Source organism: Myodes glareolus, chromosome 2 (assembly GCF_982192425.1).
Source record: "Myodes glareolus chromosome 2, mMyoGla1.1, whole genome shotgun sequence".
NCBI classification, from domain to species: domain Eukaryota; kingdom Metazoa; phylum Chordata; class Mammalia; order Rodentia; family Cricetidae; genus Myodes; species Myodes glareolus.
In genome coordinates, this window is record NC_142027.1 from 110,562,938 (window position 1) to 110,582,951 (window position 20,014).

The following is a 20,014-nucleotide window of genomic DNA, read 5'->3' on the forward strand; positions in this document are numbered from 1 at the left end:
ACAAGACCTCCAGGCAGGAGGGACATTCTCTTGACTCCGTCTTCCTCCCCGCTTGAGTTTCAGGAGGCTGTGTAGTCTCTCACTCAGAGGCAGGGGGCTGGACATGATGGGACAGATTTCCTTGATGCCACCTCTTCTCATAGGGCTCACAGGAGGAAAGTGAGCCCTGATCGGTCCTCCCAGGGAAGGACCCCAGCCCTTTTCCTTCCTCCTTAATCTTCCCCTGATGGTCGCAGCCACAGTGACCCAGGCTCACTCAGTCTGTCATCCGGGCACCTAATGTATTTATTACAGTCCAATTTTTTTTTCCCGCACTGCGGAGAAAGAGGGAAGGGGAAACTGAGAGAGGGTGGGAACCCGGATCAGACCCCAGACTCCTCCCCCCAACCAGAGCCCAGGGCATCTGCCCTATTGGGCCAAGGAAGACTTCGAGATCCCTGAGGGCCCCAGCAGGGGGAGGGCTGGGTGCCACGGAAGAGGGCTAGAGGGGGGACCACTGCTTCCCCACCATGCCCCAGGTGGACGGCTTTGGCTGGAACCTACCACTCCTGTTCTGAAAGCCTTGACCAACCCTGACCTATCAAAGCCTGGTAGCGAGGCCTCCCTTGGGCAGGCTCTGATGTGCACTGCATGCTGGCCTCTGACCATGAGCAATCATTTGGCCTGTGACCCAGACAGCAGTCGGTATATGTCTCCCAGTAGCCCTTGACCTGCCTCGTCATCTGACTGCATTGTTTGGGCCCACACTTAAAAAAAAAAAATCCCTCGGCTTTCTACCCGTGTTCTTTTTTATCTTCTGACCTGAATCCCCAGTCTTTCGCTCTCTCACATTTGAGACAGGGTCTCCTGTACCCCAGATTGAATTCAAACTCACTATGTAGCCTAAAATGACCTTGAACTCCTGGTCCTCCCGCCTCTCCCTCCAGAGTGCTGGGATTACAGGCATGCACCAGCATGCTTGGTTTTATGCTTTGGGCTGGAACCCAGGACTTCATGCATGCTAGGCAAGCACTCTACCAACTGAGCTATGTCCCCACCCCTGAACCCCCATCTTTGACTTCAGGGTTAGATACAGATGTGGTATATGCCACCTCTTGTGCTGATGAAGCCCTGGATGGTGTGGCCTTGGCCTCCGGCTTGCCATGAGGGCAAGGGAGAGAGGTGGGACCAAATGTGAACATCTCATCCTGCCTGGCGATACACCAAGAGTTAGGTGGGTCTTGCTTCCCCCTGAGATCTGGCTCGCTTTGCTGTCTTGCAGATCAACTCCACGGGAGATAGAGAGGAGGGGAAGGTCCCGGGTTTGGCACCTTCCAAGCTGTGCAGGGGTCCACTGAGCAGAGGTGAAGTGAGAGCCAACAGTGGACTCTTGTGCCATACCCAGGCAATGGGCCCCAGGCTGGTAAGCTGGCCTCAAGCAGAAGAGGGGCGTGGTGATCTAATCCGTGTTCGAAAAGGCTCTTTGTTCCCTGGTCATGGTGGGTGGGCAGGGCGTGGGGGATGGGCGCACTTTAGGGACAAGACAATTCGATTCCTCCTTGTGGGTGGGACACCCACCAGAGAAGCTCTTCCCTAGTCCCAACTGCCCACGTGCTGCCTCCCCACCCCGGGACCTCTGTAGCAATATGGGGGTACAGACCCCTCCTTCCCAGGTCTCAGGGCCCCAGCCTCTCCTGGTTGTGCCAGGGCCTTCTAACCCCAGATGGGTCCGTCTGGACTTAGAAGCCCCCGCTCTCAGAGCTGCTCCTGCTGTGGTAGCTGGGACTGCGGCTCCTGGAGCGGCTGCATGAGCGGCTGCGGGTCCCATGACTGCGGCTACTGTAGCTCCCGTGGCTGTGGCCCTGACTTGGGCTCCGGCTGTGGCTCCGGCTTGAGTAGTCGCTGCTCAAGCAGCTGGAGGAAGAGGAGGGGCTGGGTCGATAGTAGGGGATGGGACGCTTTCGGGCACTGTAAGAGAGAAAAGCAGATCCTAGTCCACCCCGGGCTCTGCCCATCCGGGGCTCTCAAGGGGCCTCAGTCCCCATCACAGCAGTGGCGAGGGTTCCTGCCTAAGTTTCCTCTGAGCCTTGGCCTCAGGGACAACAACTCCAGTTCCAAACTTCTGTGTACTTTGCCAGATTCATATCGATTGTTTTGTTTTTTGTTTTTTGTTTTTTGTTTTTTTCTACCCACAGGGCAAAAAGTCCAAGTTTTTAACTGACCTGAGTGTTAGGAAATATTTTCTGAAAAAAATCAGATATTTCATGAATAAATGTAAGTTTATTAGTTGTTGTTGTTGTGTGTGTATGTTTCTTTTTCTCCTGTTTGTCAATGCTGGGGGTAGAAAGAAGCCAGAACCTCACAAATACTAGTACCCCTGAGTACACTGAACTTCATGAACGAAACTTTTTCTTCTAAAAAAATTGTTTAATTATGTGTCTGTATGTGGGGTTTGTGCCCATGTGCAGGGGTTTGTGCCCATGTGCAGGGGCCGTGGAGACCTGAGATTGCCGGTTCTCCTGGAGCTGAGGCACACAGACCTTCCCACGTGTAACCTGAGACTTGAACTTAGGTCCTTTGAAAGAGCAGCAAATGCTCTTAACCACTGAGTCAACTCTCTAACCCAAAACTTCATTTTATTTTTATTTTCTGAGGAAGGATTTTTTTTTTTTTTTTGAGACAGGATTTCTCTGTAGCTTTGGAGTCTGTCCTGGAACTAGTTCTTGTAGACCAAGCTGGCCTCGAACTCACAGAGATCCACCTGCCTCTGCCTCCCTAGTGCTGGGATTAAAGGTGTGCACCACTACCGCCCGGTTGAGGAAGGATTTTTTTTTTATAGCTCAGGCTGGCCTTATCATGTAGCCAAGGCTGGCCTTCAACTCCCGATTCTCCTGTCTCTACCTCCTGAGTGCTATAATCACAGACATGGGTCACCACATCTGACTTTCTCTCTCTTCCTCCTTCTCTTCCTTTATTCTTTATTTTCTTGCTTTATTTTACTCAGCATCAATATGTAGCCCAGACTAGCCTGTAATTTTCAATCTTCCCGCCTCAGTTTCTGAGTTCTGGGATCACATGTATGTATGTGCCCTTATGTCCAGCAGAAATAAAACTTTCATTTTTGAAACTGAGTTTCACGTATCTAACCTCAAACCTACAGTGTAGCGGAGTGTGACCTTGAACTTCTGGTCTTTCTGCCTTTAACCTCCTAAGTGTTGGGACTGCAGATTTATCTCACCTGCTTGTGCATGCTGAGGACGGAACTCTGGACTCTGCAAACCCTCCAGTAACTGAGCTGCATCTATAGACCTTTGAATGAAGCTTTTAAATAGGGACAACTCACATAAAAAAGGCCAGTAATGGCTTCTTTGCTTGCAAGTATTATGACTAAGTCCTATTTTTCCTGCCCTCCCATCCCTGTTCCAAATAGAAGATTTAGGGTTTTTTGTTTTTGTTTTGTTTTTTTTCTTTTCCAAGATAAGGTTTCTCTGTGTGTAGCTCTGGCTGTCCTGGAATCATTCTGTAGACCAGTCTGGTCTCAAACTCACAGCAATCCGCCAGTCTTTGCCTCCCAAGTGCTGGGATTAAAAGTGCACACTACCACCTCCAGAGTGAAGATTTAGATTTTTAAGGTCACTCAAAGAGAACAAGGAGGAGACCCTTGGCCACTGCTGTCTTTGTTTCAGTCTTCCTCCCTTTCTCCCCTTCACCCCAACCAACTATCCCACCCCCACTCCACCCCACCCCACCCCCGCTGGCCCGGAGTTAGTTTGAAGGCAGGAGGCTATGACCCAGAGAAAAGAAAAGAAAGTGGTTAAGGGGGTTCTAAGGCCCCATCTCAAGGGTTAAATCTGAGGAAGAAAAATAGGTGTGCATTAGTGGGAGGAGGAGGCAGCCTGGGACAGAGGGGCTGAGGTGGAAGCCCGGTGGAAGATGTGAGGTTCTGGCCATTCTAGGGCCGGCAGTGTACAGCGGGAGTGTGCGACCTGTGTGTGTGTGTGTTTCTATCTCCAGTATGGCGGCCCGGCCTTTCGGTCTGAGTAAAGGAGGAGCCCATGCTGCTTTATTGGAGTCCAGATTATCAAAGATGAAGGGGAACTATTTTGAGAATCAAGAACTGGAGCTAAAAAGAGTCTTACAGATTTCAGCTAATTATGGCCACTATTATTCAGCTAATCTGGCCACTGAGGTGCATCAGTCTCCCGCAGGCGCCTCAGCAAGGCAGGACAATGCTGAGCTCAGCGTATGGCAATCTATTCATACTGGGGCAAAATCCTGGACTGCAGTGTGACTTTTAATTTGTTAGTACTAGGGATTGAATCTAGGGCATCATATATGGTATACAGGAGCTCTCCCACTGAGCCACACCCCAACCCCTCACTGGGAGATTCTAGGCAGGAGCTCTACCACTGAGCCACACCCTAACCCCTCACTGGGGGATTCTAGGCAGGTGCTCTCCCACTGAGCCACACCCCAGCTACTCACTGGGAGATTCTAGGTAGGAGCTCTACCACTGAGCCACACCCCAGCCCCTCACTGGGGGATTCTAGGCAGGTGCTCTACCACTGAGCCACACTCCAGCCCCTCACTGGAGGATTCTAGGCAGGTGCTCTACCACTGAGCTACACCCCAGCCCCTCACTGGAGGATTCTAGGCAGGTGCTCTACCACTGAGCTACACCCCAGCCCCTCACTAGAGCCTAGGCAAGGGCTCTCCTACCCAGCCATGGCCTTCACTGGAGGATTCTAGGTAAACATTGTATCAGTCTTTTTGTTTTGAGGCAAGGTCTTGCTAGGTTCCTCAGGCTGGGCTTGAATTTTCCACCCTGTCTACTTCAGCCTACCTAGTAGCTGGGATGAGAGGCCTGAGCCACCAGTCCCAGCTTTAGGGTGATTTAATCTACAGACTCAGAACCCTATTCTTCCATCAAAACAGCCACACTCCTCATTCTGCATTGGGGTTCCTCAGACAGCTGCGCCAGGATACTAGGATGCTCTGCCCCCTCCACCAATTTCCCCAGGTGATGGGAGGTTAGTGAGAAAAGGAGCCACAGACGACCAACATCTGGCCACCACCAGACTAGCTCACATGGGTATCACTTGGGCTGCCTGTGGAGCCCGGTCCACACGGCCCCCAGGCTGGCCACAGGCCACGCAGCAGGAGGTTCCTTGAGATGAAGGAAAAAGTACATATCACTGAGGATGTGACAGACACGGGGAGGGGGTAGGGGGGAAAGAGGCGCTCCAGATGAATGAATGGAATCTCCCAGAGCTGAACTCCATGCCCGCATCTGGCCACCCCTACCCAAGTACAGACTGGCTTGGGTCCATGCATCTGCATCTTTCCTTCCCAAGGTGTCTGATGCCCTGGCACCCTCGTCCCTCCCCAGCTCTTCGATGACCCCTGAATCTCTTCACTCAATCCCTCTCTCTTTTAGTTCCATCTTGGCACACCCATCCTTTTCCTTCGGATCAGAATCAGTCCAATCTAGAAGGCCCCCAAGGTCTGTGAATCTCGACTCCCTGACATCCCTGCCACCAACTAGAGTCAGCAGTTCTATTCCCACCTCACCCTCAGGCCCCTTTGTACCTGGTGATGCGCCTTGGCTCCATGAAACTGGGCGAGTCACGACGCCGCTTTCGGATGGGCGAGTAGCTGCGGGAGCGACGTCGGGTGCGGGCGGCCTCAGCTTCGGCATGCCTCGCACGGCCTTCGCTGTCTTTGTCCCTGTGGGACCCACTCGTGGTGAGGGATCCCTGCCATCTGGGCCCTAAGCCGGGGTTCTCCGCCATCCGCCCCCTAGGGACACTTACCGGCCAAGAGGTTTCTTGGGCGAAGGGGAGAGGCTGGGGCTGCGGGTCCTTTTGTCTGGGGAGCGTGAGCGGGATTTGGATGGCGAGCGGCTGGAGCTCCAGGACCCCGGATGGGGGCCGGGGCTGCGCGATGAGCTGTTCCCCTCTGGGCCACCCCGCCGGCTGTGCGCGCCTGGAGATGGCGAGGTGCTCGTGGGCCGAGCGCGCGGGGGTCGCTCCTTTGCCCTAGAGGAGGGAGCGTGGGCCAGGGTTCAGGGGTGTGGGCCTGTGGGGCGGGGCTCAGTGGCTGGCTGCGGGGCAGGGAGAGACGAAGGTTGTGTGTGGGTGGCAGTAGGGATCCGTGAGGCCAGCACAGAGGAAATGAGGCGTCAAAGGGACAAATTAGGGAGTCCATGTGGGGTGACTAACAAGGGAGGTTCCCTTGGAGGTGATGGGGGATGCATGTGGAATGTCGAGAGGGAAATCCCATGTGGAGTGATCAGTGATGGGTTGTATGTGGGGTGACCCCGAGGGCTGTATGTAGGGTGACCAACGAGGGGTTCCGTTTGGGGGTGACCAGTGAAAGGGTACTCCTGTGGGGTGCAGGCAGGAGGCGGGCTCACCGTTTCCCGTGTCCGCTGTGACCTCGCTCTGAGCCAGGCTCGGGCCCTGGACCCGGGGCGCAGCCGCCCGACTCGCTGCTGGAGTGAGCTCCGCTAAGCGAGCGGGACGAGCCCCGGGGCGGCGCTGGTTTTGCACGCCGGCGCCCTCTGCGGCGAGGCGCGTTGGCCGAGGATCGCGATCGCCGCCTCCTTCTCCGCCGGCGACGGCGTCTGGCTGCCCCTCCCGCCGCGCGGCCCCCGCGTCCCTGAGACGACGGCGCGGAGCGCGGGCTCTGACTGTCTTTCCCACGCGCGGGCGGCGTGGGCGCGGCGGTCACTTTGTCGCAGGCCCGAGGCGAGCTAGGCTTCTGACGGGGAGAGAGGCAGAGAAGGGCACGGAGGGGCGGAGAGGGGGCGAGAGAGGCCGGGAGGGATGCACAGGGGACCGGAGCAAAGAAGGTTGCGGATGCGGAGGACAGACACAGGGGATGAGGTGGAGTGGGGCAGTGAGGAAGCAGAAGGGGAGCGGTGCAAGCAGAACAGAGAGGTGGAAAGAAAAAGAAGAGAGGTCGAGGGGGGACGTGAGAGGGCAGTGGGGTGGGGGGAGAAAAGGAGAGAGGGCTTTCACCGGGCCTAGGCCGCGGGCTGCAGCCCCGGAGCATCGCACACACGGTTCCCGCGCCTGCCCTGCCTCTACCTCTCCTGAGTGTTCACCTTCTGGCCTCAACATAGCAGACCATGCAAGGTTCTCGGCATGCATAACACAAGAGGGACGGAGCGGTGGGGATAGGGGCTGCGGGGGAAGGGGAGCTCCAGGATGGGGTACCAGAGGGGCTGGCATTGTCCCCTCATGGGGGACAGACAATTTCCCTCCCAGTAGAGAGAAGAGAGAGGGACGACACTGGTAGGTCAAGCCAGGGCCAGCCCACCAGGGCCAGGCTCCCCCCACCAGGATAAAGGGCATGGAGGGGGCGGGTGTCACACGGCACACAGATGGGGGAGGGGGCAAGATAACTGAACTCAAAATTAAACCGAAGGAAAGGAGTCAAAACAGAAATAAAAAAGAAAACCAAAGTAATAATAATAACGGAAACAAAAAAACCACAAATGTCATTATATACCCAAACCAAAATGATCTGCTGGGGAACCTGACTTTTTTTTTTCTTTCTGTTAATATTTGACTTTGTTTTGCGACCCTGCCGAGAGCTCAAGGGTGTTCAGTAGCTGACCAACTGTCTTTCTGTTTCTCTCTTTTCTTTTTCCTTTTCTTTTTTTTCATTTCTTTCTTTTCTTTTTTTTTTAACGTTCTGATTTTTTTTTAAGTCCCTCTTGGTTAACGTCCACTTACCAATAAAGTGGCACTTCCTCCTTTAGTAGGTGAGTTGTGTAAGAGAAGGGAAAAGTGTGGCAGCATAAGTTCATCATTAGAGTCACAAAAATGCAAGAGAGACAGAGAGAGAGAGAGAAAAACGCAACCACCCCAACTCTAGGCCCAAGAGGAGGCCGATTCACCTCTAGAGAGGACCAGCCATGTCCAGCTCCTTGGGCCTCAGCCAGTGCCCTTGGCTGACATCTGGATAGGGCTGTTAATTATTATTTTTTTTTCCAAGAGTGAGGACCAGAAAGGTAACCTGACACCATCCAAAGGTCCCTGGCTGGGAACTAGGAATCTGAGAGCCTGTCACTGCCTCAGTACCATGGGGCCCCCGGACAAATTAATTTCCCCAGTCTAGGCCTCAGTTTCTCCATCCGCACAATGAGGGTTTGGCTTTTTGCTTCCCGGTGTCTGTTATGGGGTAAATAGTCCAGGATTCTCTAACTGTGCCCTCCCCAGTCTCCCCACCCATCCCTGCACAGAAGGACCCTTCTGACCTCGGGCACCAACCTTGCAAGGGCAGATGGTACTATTCTGTTTGCAGATCTGTCCCTGGTCCTTCCACAATCTTTGCCCAGCCAGATCCGCTGTCTGTAACCTCAGATTTGCTTGTTTGAGACAGAGTCTCACTACGTAGCCTTGGCTAGCCTTGAGATTCCCTTGCTTTTGCCTCTGAGTGCTGGGATTAAAGGCATGCACAACCATGCCAGCCATGCACAACCATATATATATATATATATGTATGAAAGGTTCTATACATATATATGCAGCCCAGGATGATGTTGGGCTCCTGATCCTACAGCTGCCATCTCTTAAATGCTAGGCTTACAAACGCATACCATGCCTTGCTCAGTTTGTTTTAGACAAGGTCTTACAATTCAGCCTTGAACTTGAGATCCTTTTACCTCAGTCTCCTGAATGCTGGGATTACAGGCACGTGTACCACCATGTTGGGCATAATCTCAACAAAACATGACACTAAGTTCTTAATACTATTGGCTGAGGAAGGCAGAATTGGCCTAAGAGCCAGGGCCAATCAGGGCATTCCAGGTGCCAGGAGGGGTCTGAACTGAGTTCATTCAACTGCCTCTTTGACTCCTTCAGGAGTTCTCTTGCTGTCACAGGTAACAAAATATGGTTTCCTTTGCCTGGCTCTGGATGTTTCTGGCAGAGGGGATCAGAGACCCAGACCCCTCTCTGAAAGGCTCCATAGAGTCCAATAAAGATCTAGAGCCAGGAAGTGGGCCTTGTTGCTGGAAATGTACGGCCAGTTTGTGACTGATGGCTGAAGTGATCTATGAATACCAGTCATAGCTGATCAGCACACTGCGGGAGTCAGTGAGGCCATGAAGACTTCTCCTGGGAGAGCTGGTCTTTTTCCCAAAGCAGAGGCAGGCATAGGTGTCCAGAGTGAGTATGATCTGGCAGACACTTGCTCCACAGATCAGTCTTCACTTCCTGAAAACTGGAGGCTTAGGTTTTTTTTTTTTTTTTTTTTTTTTTTTTTTTTTTTTTTTTTTTTTTGACTAGGTCTCGTGTAGCTAAGGCTGTCCTGGAACTCTGAACTCTTGATGTAACTGAACTGCTGATTCTCCTGACTTCACTACCCGAGTGCTGGGGTTCCAGGTGCTCTTACGCAGTTCTAGGGTTCGAATCCAGGACTTCATGCATGCTTGCTAGGCAAGTTCTCTACTGACTAAGCTATATTCCAAGTCCCATTTAAAAAACTGAGACAGGGTCTCATGTAGCCCAGCCTGGCCTCAAATTCTCTACGTAACCAAAGATAACCTTGAATACCTGAACATCCCTGCCTTTGCATCCCAAGTGCTGGATGACGTGCCCAGATTATACCATGCCCGGTTTGAGGCTGGTTGTTGTAAAGACGGTTTCATTCTCAACAGACATCTCCAGGAGAACCCTCAGCTCTCCTCCCCGGCCCCGAGCGGACAGCCTCTCCCAGTCCCCAGGCTGTACCAAGGTTCTCTCACTGAATTTCCTTTTAGGAGGCAAGCAAGAAAGACATCTCTAGGATCTTTGGATGAATCCTATGCCCAGGGTGGTCAGCTTGTTAAGTAAATAGAGATATCAGGTAAGGGAGCCTTAGGAACGAACACATGGTAACGATAGCTCGGGGTCACCACAGACCCCTCCTTTAAGGCTACTCTGGTCAGGGGAGGCAGCGAGGCCACTGGTAAAGGACTGCATATTGCGATCAGGACCACAGTCTGTATCTGAGCTAGAGATCTGGCTCAAGAAAAGGAACAGGGTCAAGGAGGAAGGTCAGGTCTATGATGTTCCTTCTGTAGACATGCAGAGCCCCCCTCCCATGTCTTTTCCCCCCCTGTCAGTACTAGAGATTGAACCTAGGGCCTCACGCATGCTAGGCAAGTCGCTCTATCACTGAGCTACAGCCCCAGCTCCTAACTTGTCACTTTTCTTTTAACAGGATTCCACATAGCTCAGTTAGGACTCAATATACGGTCAAATTTGACCTCGAACTTTCAATTTTTTTAAGCTAAAAAAAAAAAAAGATTCTTTTGTAAAGATGGACTCAATTCAGCCAGAAGGTGGCAGAAGGTGGTAGCTTATCCCCCAGTCAAGTCACTATTGCATCAGTAGACACAAGTTGCCTGACACTGAACTTCTGTTTTTCCTGTTTCCACCTCCATGAGGGTTTAAGAGATGTCTGGCTTATAACCCAATGTTTCATGCATGCTAGGCAAACACTGGCGCCTGAATGATATCCCCAGTCTCATGCAGAACCACCGTGACTTCCCACTGTATCACACTGGAAGTTGGGTAGAGTATTAGGAGCAGAAAGGTTCTGGAATGGATAGATGAATACCCCAGTATGTTTCTGTCCCCAGCCATTGAGGTCCAAGCCAAGATGGTGGCTTCCTACCCGGTAATGTCTTGAAGTCTCAGTTCCCCATCACTCTCCTCTAACTCCTTTAGCCTACCGATCTCACCCTCGTACAAGAACCCTTTGAAGGGATTCAAGTTGATTATGAGAATTTATGCCAAGTCTCATACTAGGTGGGCTCTGATTCCCTGCCGATAAAACGGGATGATCAGAATCTTTGTTGGGTTGGCTTATAAAAGGATTGGCTTCTGTGGCCCCCAATAGACTAGAAGGATCAGAACAGGGAAAGAAGGTCTGAGGTCAGATGGGAAGGGTCCAGTCCCCTGCAGCCTAGGATGGCAGAGATGGGAAGACGGTGCTGTCGGGGAGTCCTTGGGGGAGGTCAGCCCATTCATCTCTCCAGAAACTGCCAAGAAGAGGTACCAGGATCCTGCCAGAGGCTGTGCCTCATCCTTGGCTTGGTTAGGCTTCATTCTCCCTAGAGGTCGAGTGATAGTCAGGGGGTAGTAAGGTTCTTCTTTTTCCTTTCCTTCTTTCTTTCCTTCTTTCTTTTCTTCCTTCCTTCCTTGCTTTCATCTTTTCCTCCCTCCCTCCCTTTCTGTGTGCGTGTGCATGTGTGCGTGTGTGTGCATGTGTGTGTATGTGTGTGCATATGTGCAGGTGCATTTGTATTGTGTGCATTTAGAGGCCAGATATCAATTTTGGGTGTCATTCTTCAGGAGTCAGCAACCTCTTTTATTTTTATTTTTTTAGAATTAATATATTTTAAATTACATTTATTGGTGTGTGTGTGTGTGTGTGTGTGTGTGTGTGTGTGTACATACTCACTCATACCGAGGACAACCTGAAGAGGTTGGTTTTCTCTTTCTACCGTGTGAGTCCCAGGAATTGAACTCGGGTCATTAGGTTTGGTGGCACACTTCTTTACCCACTGAGCTGTTTTGAGGACCCAGGGCTAGTTATTCAAGCTAGGCTGACTGACCAGCAAGCCCCAGGGATTGCTCTGCCTCTGCCTTCCTGGATCTCTGGCTTTCTAATGTGATTTCTGGGGCCTGAACTCATGCCCTCAGGCCTGCAAAGCAAGCGCCCTATACACTTGTTTTCATGGCTCTGCTAATGACATCATTTTTAACTTGTGTAAGAAAAAGTTGAGGATCAAGGGGAACAAACAACTGAGGGATGGAGCAAGGGGACAGTGTGATGGACAAGAAACACCTGGAGTGCCATGGTGTCCCCTGTGCATCCCAGGCCTGACGCCGGCTTGCCTCCGTCTCCCCGTGTTTGCCCCTTTGTGGAGGTCCAGGTCTTGAAGGGTGGAATCTCCAGGCTTTCATCAGGCTAGAACACACCCCTTTCCAGACTAGCAGTACTTATCCTCTCGTGAAGAACAACTTCGTCATCTCCCTTCCAGCGAGCACCAGCCAAGATAGGCCGAGTGTTCTGAGGAGTGAACTATCCTGACCCTTCCTGGGATAAACACGAGAGAAGGATCTAACGCTCTCCTTGAAGTTGAAGATGGAGGACTACCATGACCTGGATGTGGCCACTGGGCTATTGGGAGCTCAAACTTCTGTGGCCACCTTCATTCAGGCAGAGCCGAAAGCGGGTGGAGGAAGGGTGGAGTGGTGGTGTCCCTAGGAGCCACTGCTGACTCTGCCACTCTCTGAGCAGCCAGCTGAGCACAGGAGTAGCAATCACAAGTCTCACTCTGTCCAGAGTCACTGTGGCCACTAGCGATCGTCTCCTCTGCACCACTCTGCACCAAGGGACACTATTAAACTGCTCCAATTTAGAAGTCCAGAAGAAGAAAAGACACCGGGGACTTGGAGGAGGCCTTGTTCTGGGGATAGGTAAGCTAAGATTTTATCCCATTCTGAAATCATCCCAGAGAGCTTTGGCCAAGTAAGGCCTCAAAGTTTAGTGCCTACTCCAGACTCTGAATCCATTCCATTACCACACCTAAAGCCCAGAGCTGTGACTCTCAGTGGTACTTATGCCGGCTGGTGTCCCAGGCCCCGGAAACTTGCACCTCTGAGCTCTACTGTGCCGTCATAAAAGAACTTGGTCGAAGTCTAGCGATCAGCCTGGCATAGTCAGCCCCAAAGGCTGCAATGGGACTTAACTTTGAATTTTGTCTTCAGCCAGAAATCCCTTCCAGATCTGGAGACCAAGAGGTTCTCAGAGCCCTTCTTCTACCGCTTACTGTCTAGGTGGGCCCTGAAGGACTGGAGTGCGTGTGACCAAAGTCACTAGCTAGGAGCTGGCAAGGATGAAGGGTGAGGGTGTTCAGCAACCACTCCAGACAGTAGCAATCAAATCGCCCCACCCCACAAGCACACAGGATGGGAAGAGACACAGAGACTGAATGTTAAACCACACACAAATGCATTCAGCCAACAAAATGAGAAGGAGGGAGAGTAAAGGAGGCCTTGGGGACCAGGATCAGGAGGTGGATAGGAAGAAGCAGAGGTAGGGGAGATGAGAGGGATGCACCTGCAAAGTCATCAGGGGTTAGGGAGGGAGAGCAATGGAAACCAAACCATAGACCAGGGGACAGCTAAGAGGTGGCTTGTTTGGAGAAAGTGCAAATGAAAAATTAAAGGACGAAAAAGAAAGAGAAAATAAAAAAAAAAAACAAATCAACTCAGAGCAAAGTGAGGGGAGAGAGAGAGAGAGAGAGAGAGAGAGAGAGAGAGAGAATTCAAACTAAGCAGAGTGGCCGGACTTATCTGAGAGGGAGAGAGCAAGTGCACAGCTGAGCTGGGATACCTACCTTTTCAGTGGTCAGGGACAGGGATGCAACAACAAAAGAAAGACAAGAAAGTGTCTGCAGGGGAATGCTGCAGGGACATGGTGATTCCAAATGGACCCCTGCCTTGAGCCAGCAGAGGGGAAACAGCCTGCCCTGCGGCTTCTCAGGGATGGAAGGGGCCACTTTTCAGCCATCTCTGTTAGATTCATTATTTATTTACTTATTTATTTACTTATTTTAAAATCTTCAGCTGCAGGCTCCAAAAGCCAAGCTTTCCTTAATTCTTTATATAACCAATTCCCCAGAGGGCATGCATGCAGCAGCTAATAAATGCAGAAACCACAGGGTGGATAGAGAAGGGGCAGGTAGCTTGGGAGAGAGGCCCAAATCAGGAGGAAAGAGAAGATAAACAGGCACAGAAAGACGGGGCAGAGAGTATGGGGGGGGGAATAGAGAGGTCAGACAAAGGAGCAGAGAGAGAGGCTGGTTAAACAGGGAGGATGAAGAGGGCAAGAGGAAAGCCACATATTTAAAAGGAAAAACAACTATAAGTTCAATTGGGAAGCTGCATCTTGCCTCTCAGATCAACCCAAGACTTCCCTATGACTTATTTAACTGCTTTTTTGAGACAGAAACTCATGTAGCGTAGGATAGCCTCAAACTCAGTATGTAATAGAGGCTGGCCTTGAATAAGCGATTCTCCTGCATCTACTTCTCAAGTGCGGGGATTACAAGTGTGCACCCCTAGCCCCAGATTTTATGTGATGCTTGGGAGCCAATCCAAGGCAAACACTGCCAGCGAAGTCCCCGCCCATCACTCTCTTCCTTTTTCTCTATGGTGATTGAACTACACAGGTAGGCCAGAACTCTATTACTGGGCTACATCCCAGGCTCTCCTTTTTTTAATTTTTGATACTGATTTTCGTTCTCAGACTAAGTTACCAAGGGTGACCTTGTCTGTCTTTGGCGTTGCAATCCTCTTTCGTCAGTTTTCTGAGCGCTAGGATTCCATGTGAACACCACCAGTCATGGCTCTGTTTTCAGACTGTCTGGAGCAAAGACACCAATGGCTTGTCCCCCAACTAGAACAGTGCTTCTCTCTAGTCTAGACTCTTTAGCTTGGACAGCTTTACCAGAGTGGAACTTGCAGTTGCCTTCAGACCCCTGCTCTGGGCCTGGGCTTTCTAAGGACATAAGGCCCGACACTGCTTCCTCTGCCTGTCTGCAGCACCCAATTAGCAACACAGGACAAGTCCCTTCTCTCTGTGTGGTCACTCGCTTCTTGCAAGGTCCTCTATGGACTCGGAAACACCAGTGTTGTTCATTTGAAACCTGAGCTAACTCTAGTATGCCCCCTGGGGTTAGCAAGAGGGCTAGTTGCCCTTCCTTACTAAGCAGGTATTGTCAATGTGGCTGTCATTCATATTTGGAGTTGTGTTCCCTTTTAAATTCTGATCACAAGAGGAGAAAGTATATAAAGATATGGGCATGACTAACGTAGACTAGAAATTCAGACATCATCTCTGCATTAGAAGAAAGGCTTCCACAGTAACACACACACAAGCAAAGTTCTAGAACACAGAAGAGAGAGAAAAGGAAAAACAAAACCCAAAACAAACCCAGAAAGATAGCTTGCATTTTGGTACATTACAAAATTGTTTTCTTTTTAAATAAAGAAAAGGAAATACAAACAAAAACAAAGTAACAGGGAAAAATAACATAAACTCCCCCACCCTCAGCTAAACAAGATATGGAGTTATAGCATTACCACATTTCAAATGGGAGGCTAAAAAACAAACAAAGACATAGGTGGGGTTAAAAAAACATTGAGCTTTTCTTTTTTCCATATCTTTCTCGCTCCTTTTCTTAAAGACAGTGTCACAAGCTCTAATCCCCAGTTCTAATGCCCAAAAACTTTTTTCAAAATGGTGATGGTTATGGACATCCCGGCCCTCCCTCCATCTCACCCTTCCATTCTGGGTACAGGAGAACTAGCCTCTATAACAGTCCCCTGTTAAAAGTCTCTCTCTTTTTTTTTTTTTTTGAAAAGAGAAGATCAAGCAAAGTTGGAGACCTGGGATGTTCAAAGTCTCAGATTGTGCAGGATGCAAAGGTGAGGAATAAGACTCTGAGCTCTGCATTGTGATAAGAGTAAACAAAGTACTTGTAAACTCCCACGGCCATGTGAAAATGGAGTCCAGTTTTGGACAGGAGATATAAAGTGCTGCTTCACAGCCATCTAGTTACTGTTGCCATTTTGTCTGCTACTGATGTGTCTAGTTACTGTATCCATTTTGTTTACACATATTCATATGTGCTGCAAGGGGCAGTGGACAGGGAAGTTATTCAGATTTCCAAGACCCCACAGAAAGGATCAGAAATGGGACAGGATCTTCTTTCATCCCTGGTTTGGAAAAACAAACCCCTGTGTTTGGGAATCTTAAATGAGGTCACAAATGAGAGACTGAGCAGGTAGGTGTTTGTACTAAGGAAGTTTCGAATGGCCATGCTTCTTTTTAGGTTAGCCCATCAGTTCTAGCCCTTGCTGATTGCTTTAAGATACCCCATTGTAACGTCTCACACTCCCAAGACAGATCCAAGGAACATCAGTGACCTTGACTGGTGGCCTATCCAAAGCCCCAGAAGCTAGGCTAAGAACCAGACATTCTTTTAGGACAGTCTCGAGGCAGGCTTTCTCACAGAAATCCTGAGAACAAAAGCTTCGTGCCCTACCTCCCTTCGCCTTCCTCTCTGACGCCACAGGAGGAAGAGTAGTTCAGAAAAGGAAGGGCATGAAAGAAAACAAATAAACAAAAAAAGCAAAATGAAACTGACAAGTACAGGTTCGTGTTAGCTGCTGAAACCTGCGGTCTGGGGAGGGGCGGCTTGTCACTTGGATGAGGCATCTTGGGCAATGCTTTAAGGGTGTGGGAAGGACCCTGCTATTCTACCCCAAGTTCTTGAGTACACCCAGTGGCCCTGTCAGGGCTGCAGCATCCTCTCCTCAGAGGCCTCAACCTCATACTCTGATTGGCAGACAGATGGGGTCTACAGACCTTTGTGTGGCCCATGTGGGGAATAAAAATGTCTAGTGTTTTGTTCGGATTCCTAAGATCACCTCACCTGCCTGAAGATCTAGAGGTGATTGTGTCCCTTCCTAGGATGGATGGGGACAGTTTTGTGGTGGGGACCGTAATGGTAGGAGTGTTTTGGGTGTCTTGGTAGTGAAAGCCTGAGAAGTGAAGTTGGCAGGTTTGAGACACCAATCCAAATTGGGCAGTTCTGGGGCCAAGAACAATAAAAGCTCATTGGAGGTCCCAAGAGAAGAAGAAAGGACTAAGGAGGGGTTAGGGGAGGAAAGGACTTAGAGAAGGGGTAAGGGCTTGGATGTCACATGACACCCACTGGAATTTGAATCACTTCTCTCCAGTTCCTGACTGAAGTGTTTACTGCCCACACCTGTTCCCTGGAAGGCAAGAAACCTAGGTTCACCTTCAGCGGTGTATCCCAACTATCTCTATGGTCAGGCCTTCTCTGACCTTCACTTTGCCAAACGCGAAAGTGGCCCAGGCCTGCAGGTCCCCACCCCTAACCCCTCACCAGACCACCAGGTCCAGGTGGGAACAACATCCAATCGAGCATTCCAGGTAACTCCAGGCACCCGATGCCCCTTGCAGAGCACAAGGGAGGACTGGGAAGGGAGAGAGTGTCGAACGGGTCGCCCGGTGACCCATTAACGGCCTCGCCCCTCCAGCTACCCGCCGCTACCCCGCACGGCGCAGCCCGCGAAAGCGGGAGTGGCGAACCCTCCGCAAAGCCAAGCCTACGTACATCGGGCGGGCTGTGCGCCGAGCCTGGGCGGCCCCCGTGCGCTCCGCTGCGTTGCCTGCTGCCTCCGTTCTGCTGGGGCGATCCCCATCCGCTGCCGCCCGATGGGGACGGCGACCGGCTCCCGCTGGAACGCTGGCTGCCAGTCTTCCGCCCGTCATCTCGATGCTTGGGGCTTAGCCTGGGGGAGCGGAGGGATGGGGGGGAGCCGGCGTGGGACGCCCCCTCTGCTTGATTCCCAACTCGCGTTTTCACGGAGAGAGCAACCCGAGCGAGCCAGCCATGCACTGCCTTGAATTCCCATTTAGGCTCTTCCTCCAGGTGGGCACCAGCTTGCTTCTGGCTTGATGAACTTTGGTCCTGGGAACTACTCCCTCCCCCGCGCACCCCGGCCCTTAAGGGATGCAAAACTAGCTTCCGTCCCCAAATTGCACTAATTTTTTTTTTTTTTTGAGACAGCCCAAGCTGGTCTTCAACTCTACGCCTAGTCTAGAATAACCTTGAACTTCTCCTACCTCCATCTCTAAAGTGCCGGAATTGAAGACGTGCACCCCAACAATTGAATTATGACCCTGGGGAGAGGGGAGGTCAAACCCAGAGCTTCGTGCACACCAGGCACACAGCCTACCAGCTGGGCTAAATCTCCGCCCCCACCTCCACCCGCCAAGCATCACCTCTTGAGCCCGCCCCACGGTTTAGCCTACCTGCTGGGTGATCCGGAATCGCTGTAGTGTGAGGTCACCGAGGGACTGTGGGAAGTGACGCTGCTGTGGTGGTGAGACCTTCGGCCTGGGGACTCAGCGTGAGGCCTGGTGTGGGCAAGGGGAGTCAGCCGGAACTGAAATGTTATCCACCTTAACCGTGGTGTTGCCTTGCCTGGCCTGACCTCGGGGATTTGATGTAAGTGACTGAGGAAGGTCACTGTGGAGTCAGGCCCACCCCCAGCACAGACTCCGACAAAAAATGACCTAAATGGGATTGGGGCTGGGTGTAGGGTCCCCAAAGGTCACCTCTGAGAGTTAGGGAAAAGCGCCTTTTCCTGGAGACAGCCCCAACTTCCAAAGATCATCTCATCTTTCACCTGGTCTTCTTAGAATGGAGGGTGTGGGTGAAGGAGGTCAAAGGGCAGAAAAGATGGATGGGTGGCAAGGAGGCTAAGCGCCACCAGTTCTATGTGGCCACTGGCTCACAGGGCTTCCCCAGCCCATTGGAACGATTAGGGGGCTATCCCTTTTAGCTCAAGTTGCCCTTGGAGGTTTGATTCTAGGTAAGTTCAAGAGGTTGGTTTTGGGGTGCTAAAAGGCCAGGTTCTCTGGGGGAGCGGGAGGGGAGCGGAGTGTTCTTACCTCTTGCGCTCTTTGTTTTTTTCTTTTCGTTTGCTCTTGAGGCTTCGAGATCTGCAGGAAGCAGAGACCAGGTCTGAGCACCACCATGGCTCCAGACTGACCAGAGTGACTGTAGATCTCTGGCGTCCAGCTGAGCTCAAACAAGGAACTTCAGTTTGCTCCTCTTAGACCTAAGCCTCTCTGGCTGAACGGGATCTGCCCACCTCACCCCATAGGGCACAGCCAGGCTTCATGAAGTGGGGTGTGTATGTATGTGGGGCTGGGGTAGAATCCATGGAGTTCACATGTAAGCGGGCCCTCTACCACCAAGCCATGCACGCCCAGTTTGTAACCTTCTGCTTTCCATATAGAAAGGATCTCACTGTAGTAAAATCTCATATCCCCATGTAGCAACTTCTCTGATACCACAAAATCCTTTCCCATCCCAAACAAATATAACAAACACCGAGATTTAGGAAAGGGCTGGGATAGAGGAGTTCAGCTTGCTTTGGTCGTCAGTTTCACAGGGAAGCTGATGTAAGGGGGACTAGCTCAAAAACCAAACCAAACCAAACAAAAAAACAAAAAACAAAAGGCCGGGGACGACTAGCTTTCCGTCCTGGTGACCAGGGCTGTACATAGGATGGTTGCCACTAGGGGGCAGCAAAAGCCCATACCATAATTCCATCCTGGGAGGGAGAAAGCGGGCAGAAATGGGGAATATAGGAAGGGTAGTGTGGAATTATTTCCATACTCCCAGGTATGGATGGCCTTTGGTAAATTCCTCCAAGGAAAGGGCCTGGAGACTCTGTCCCTAGTCAAGGTTGTAGGGAGGAGTCCGACTCCCAGGGTAAGGGCACAACTGGTCTACACCTTTTTTATTTTTTTAAATTATGTGCATTGGTGTTTTGCCTGCCTGTATGTTGTGTGTGGGTCCCCTGGAGCTGGAGTTACAGATGGTTGTGAGCCTGTATGTTGTGCGAGGGTGTTGGGTCCCCTGGAGCTGGAGTTACAGATGGTTGTGAGCTGCCATGTGGGTACTGGGAATTGAACTCAGGTCCTCTGGAAGAGCAGTCATTGCTCTTAATTGTTGAGCCATCTCTCCAGCCCCCTGGGCTACACCATTTGATCCCTGATTCTGAGTTTACTCACTTCTGCCTGGCTTCCTTTTTTCCTCCAGGCGTCCCAGAGGCCAGTACCATGGCCACTGGCAGTCAGCCCTGTAGAGGGCTAACGATCTAGGTTCTAGAAGCTCCAGGGCTAGCCCCAGGCTGGCCACCCCCATCTTCTACCCACTGAGCCTTTCCAGTTCACAGAAATGCTTTGTCCTGGCCTGCCCCTTTCCCTGCAACTTGGGGTTCTGGTGCTTCCACTATCGAAGAGGGCGCAGGCCCACGGCTCGCAGCTCTCTCTGAACATGGGGCTTTAACACGGAAGCTGGGCTGGGACAGGCAAAGGCCGACCTGCGCTCCAGCCCCATGGGCATCAGGGAAAGAAC

The 20,014-nt window shown here is 51.4% G+C and overlaps 1 protein-coding gene across 1 annotated transcript in view; it reads right to left on the reverse strand.

Annotated features, from left to right (window-relative positions):
- Positions 1–267: 267 nt before the first annotated feature.
- Srrm3 (serine/arginine repetitive matrix 3) overlaps positions 268–20,014 on the reverse strand; it is a 71,575-nt gene continuing 51,828 nt past the window's right edge. The window contains exons 9-15 of the mRNA XM_087903540.1: positions 18,538–18,588; positions 17,896–18,000; positions 17,195–17,372; positions 6,395–6,741; positions 5,793–6,017; positions 5,569–5,706; positions 268–1,947 (exon numbers count right to left, since the gene is read on the reverse strand). Coding sequence (XP_087759666.1) covers positions 1,719–1,947; positions 5,569–5,706; positions 5,793–6,017; positions 6,395–6,741; positions 17,195–17,372; positions 17,896–18,000; positions 18,538–18,588 — 1,273 coding nt within the window. The 3' untranslated portion in view covers positions 268–1,718. The remainder of the gene's footprint in view (positions 1,948–5,568; positions 5,707–5,792; positions 6,018–6,394; positions 6,742–17,194; positions 17,373–17,895; positions 18,001–18,537; positions 18,589–20,014) is intronic.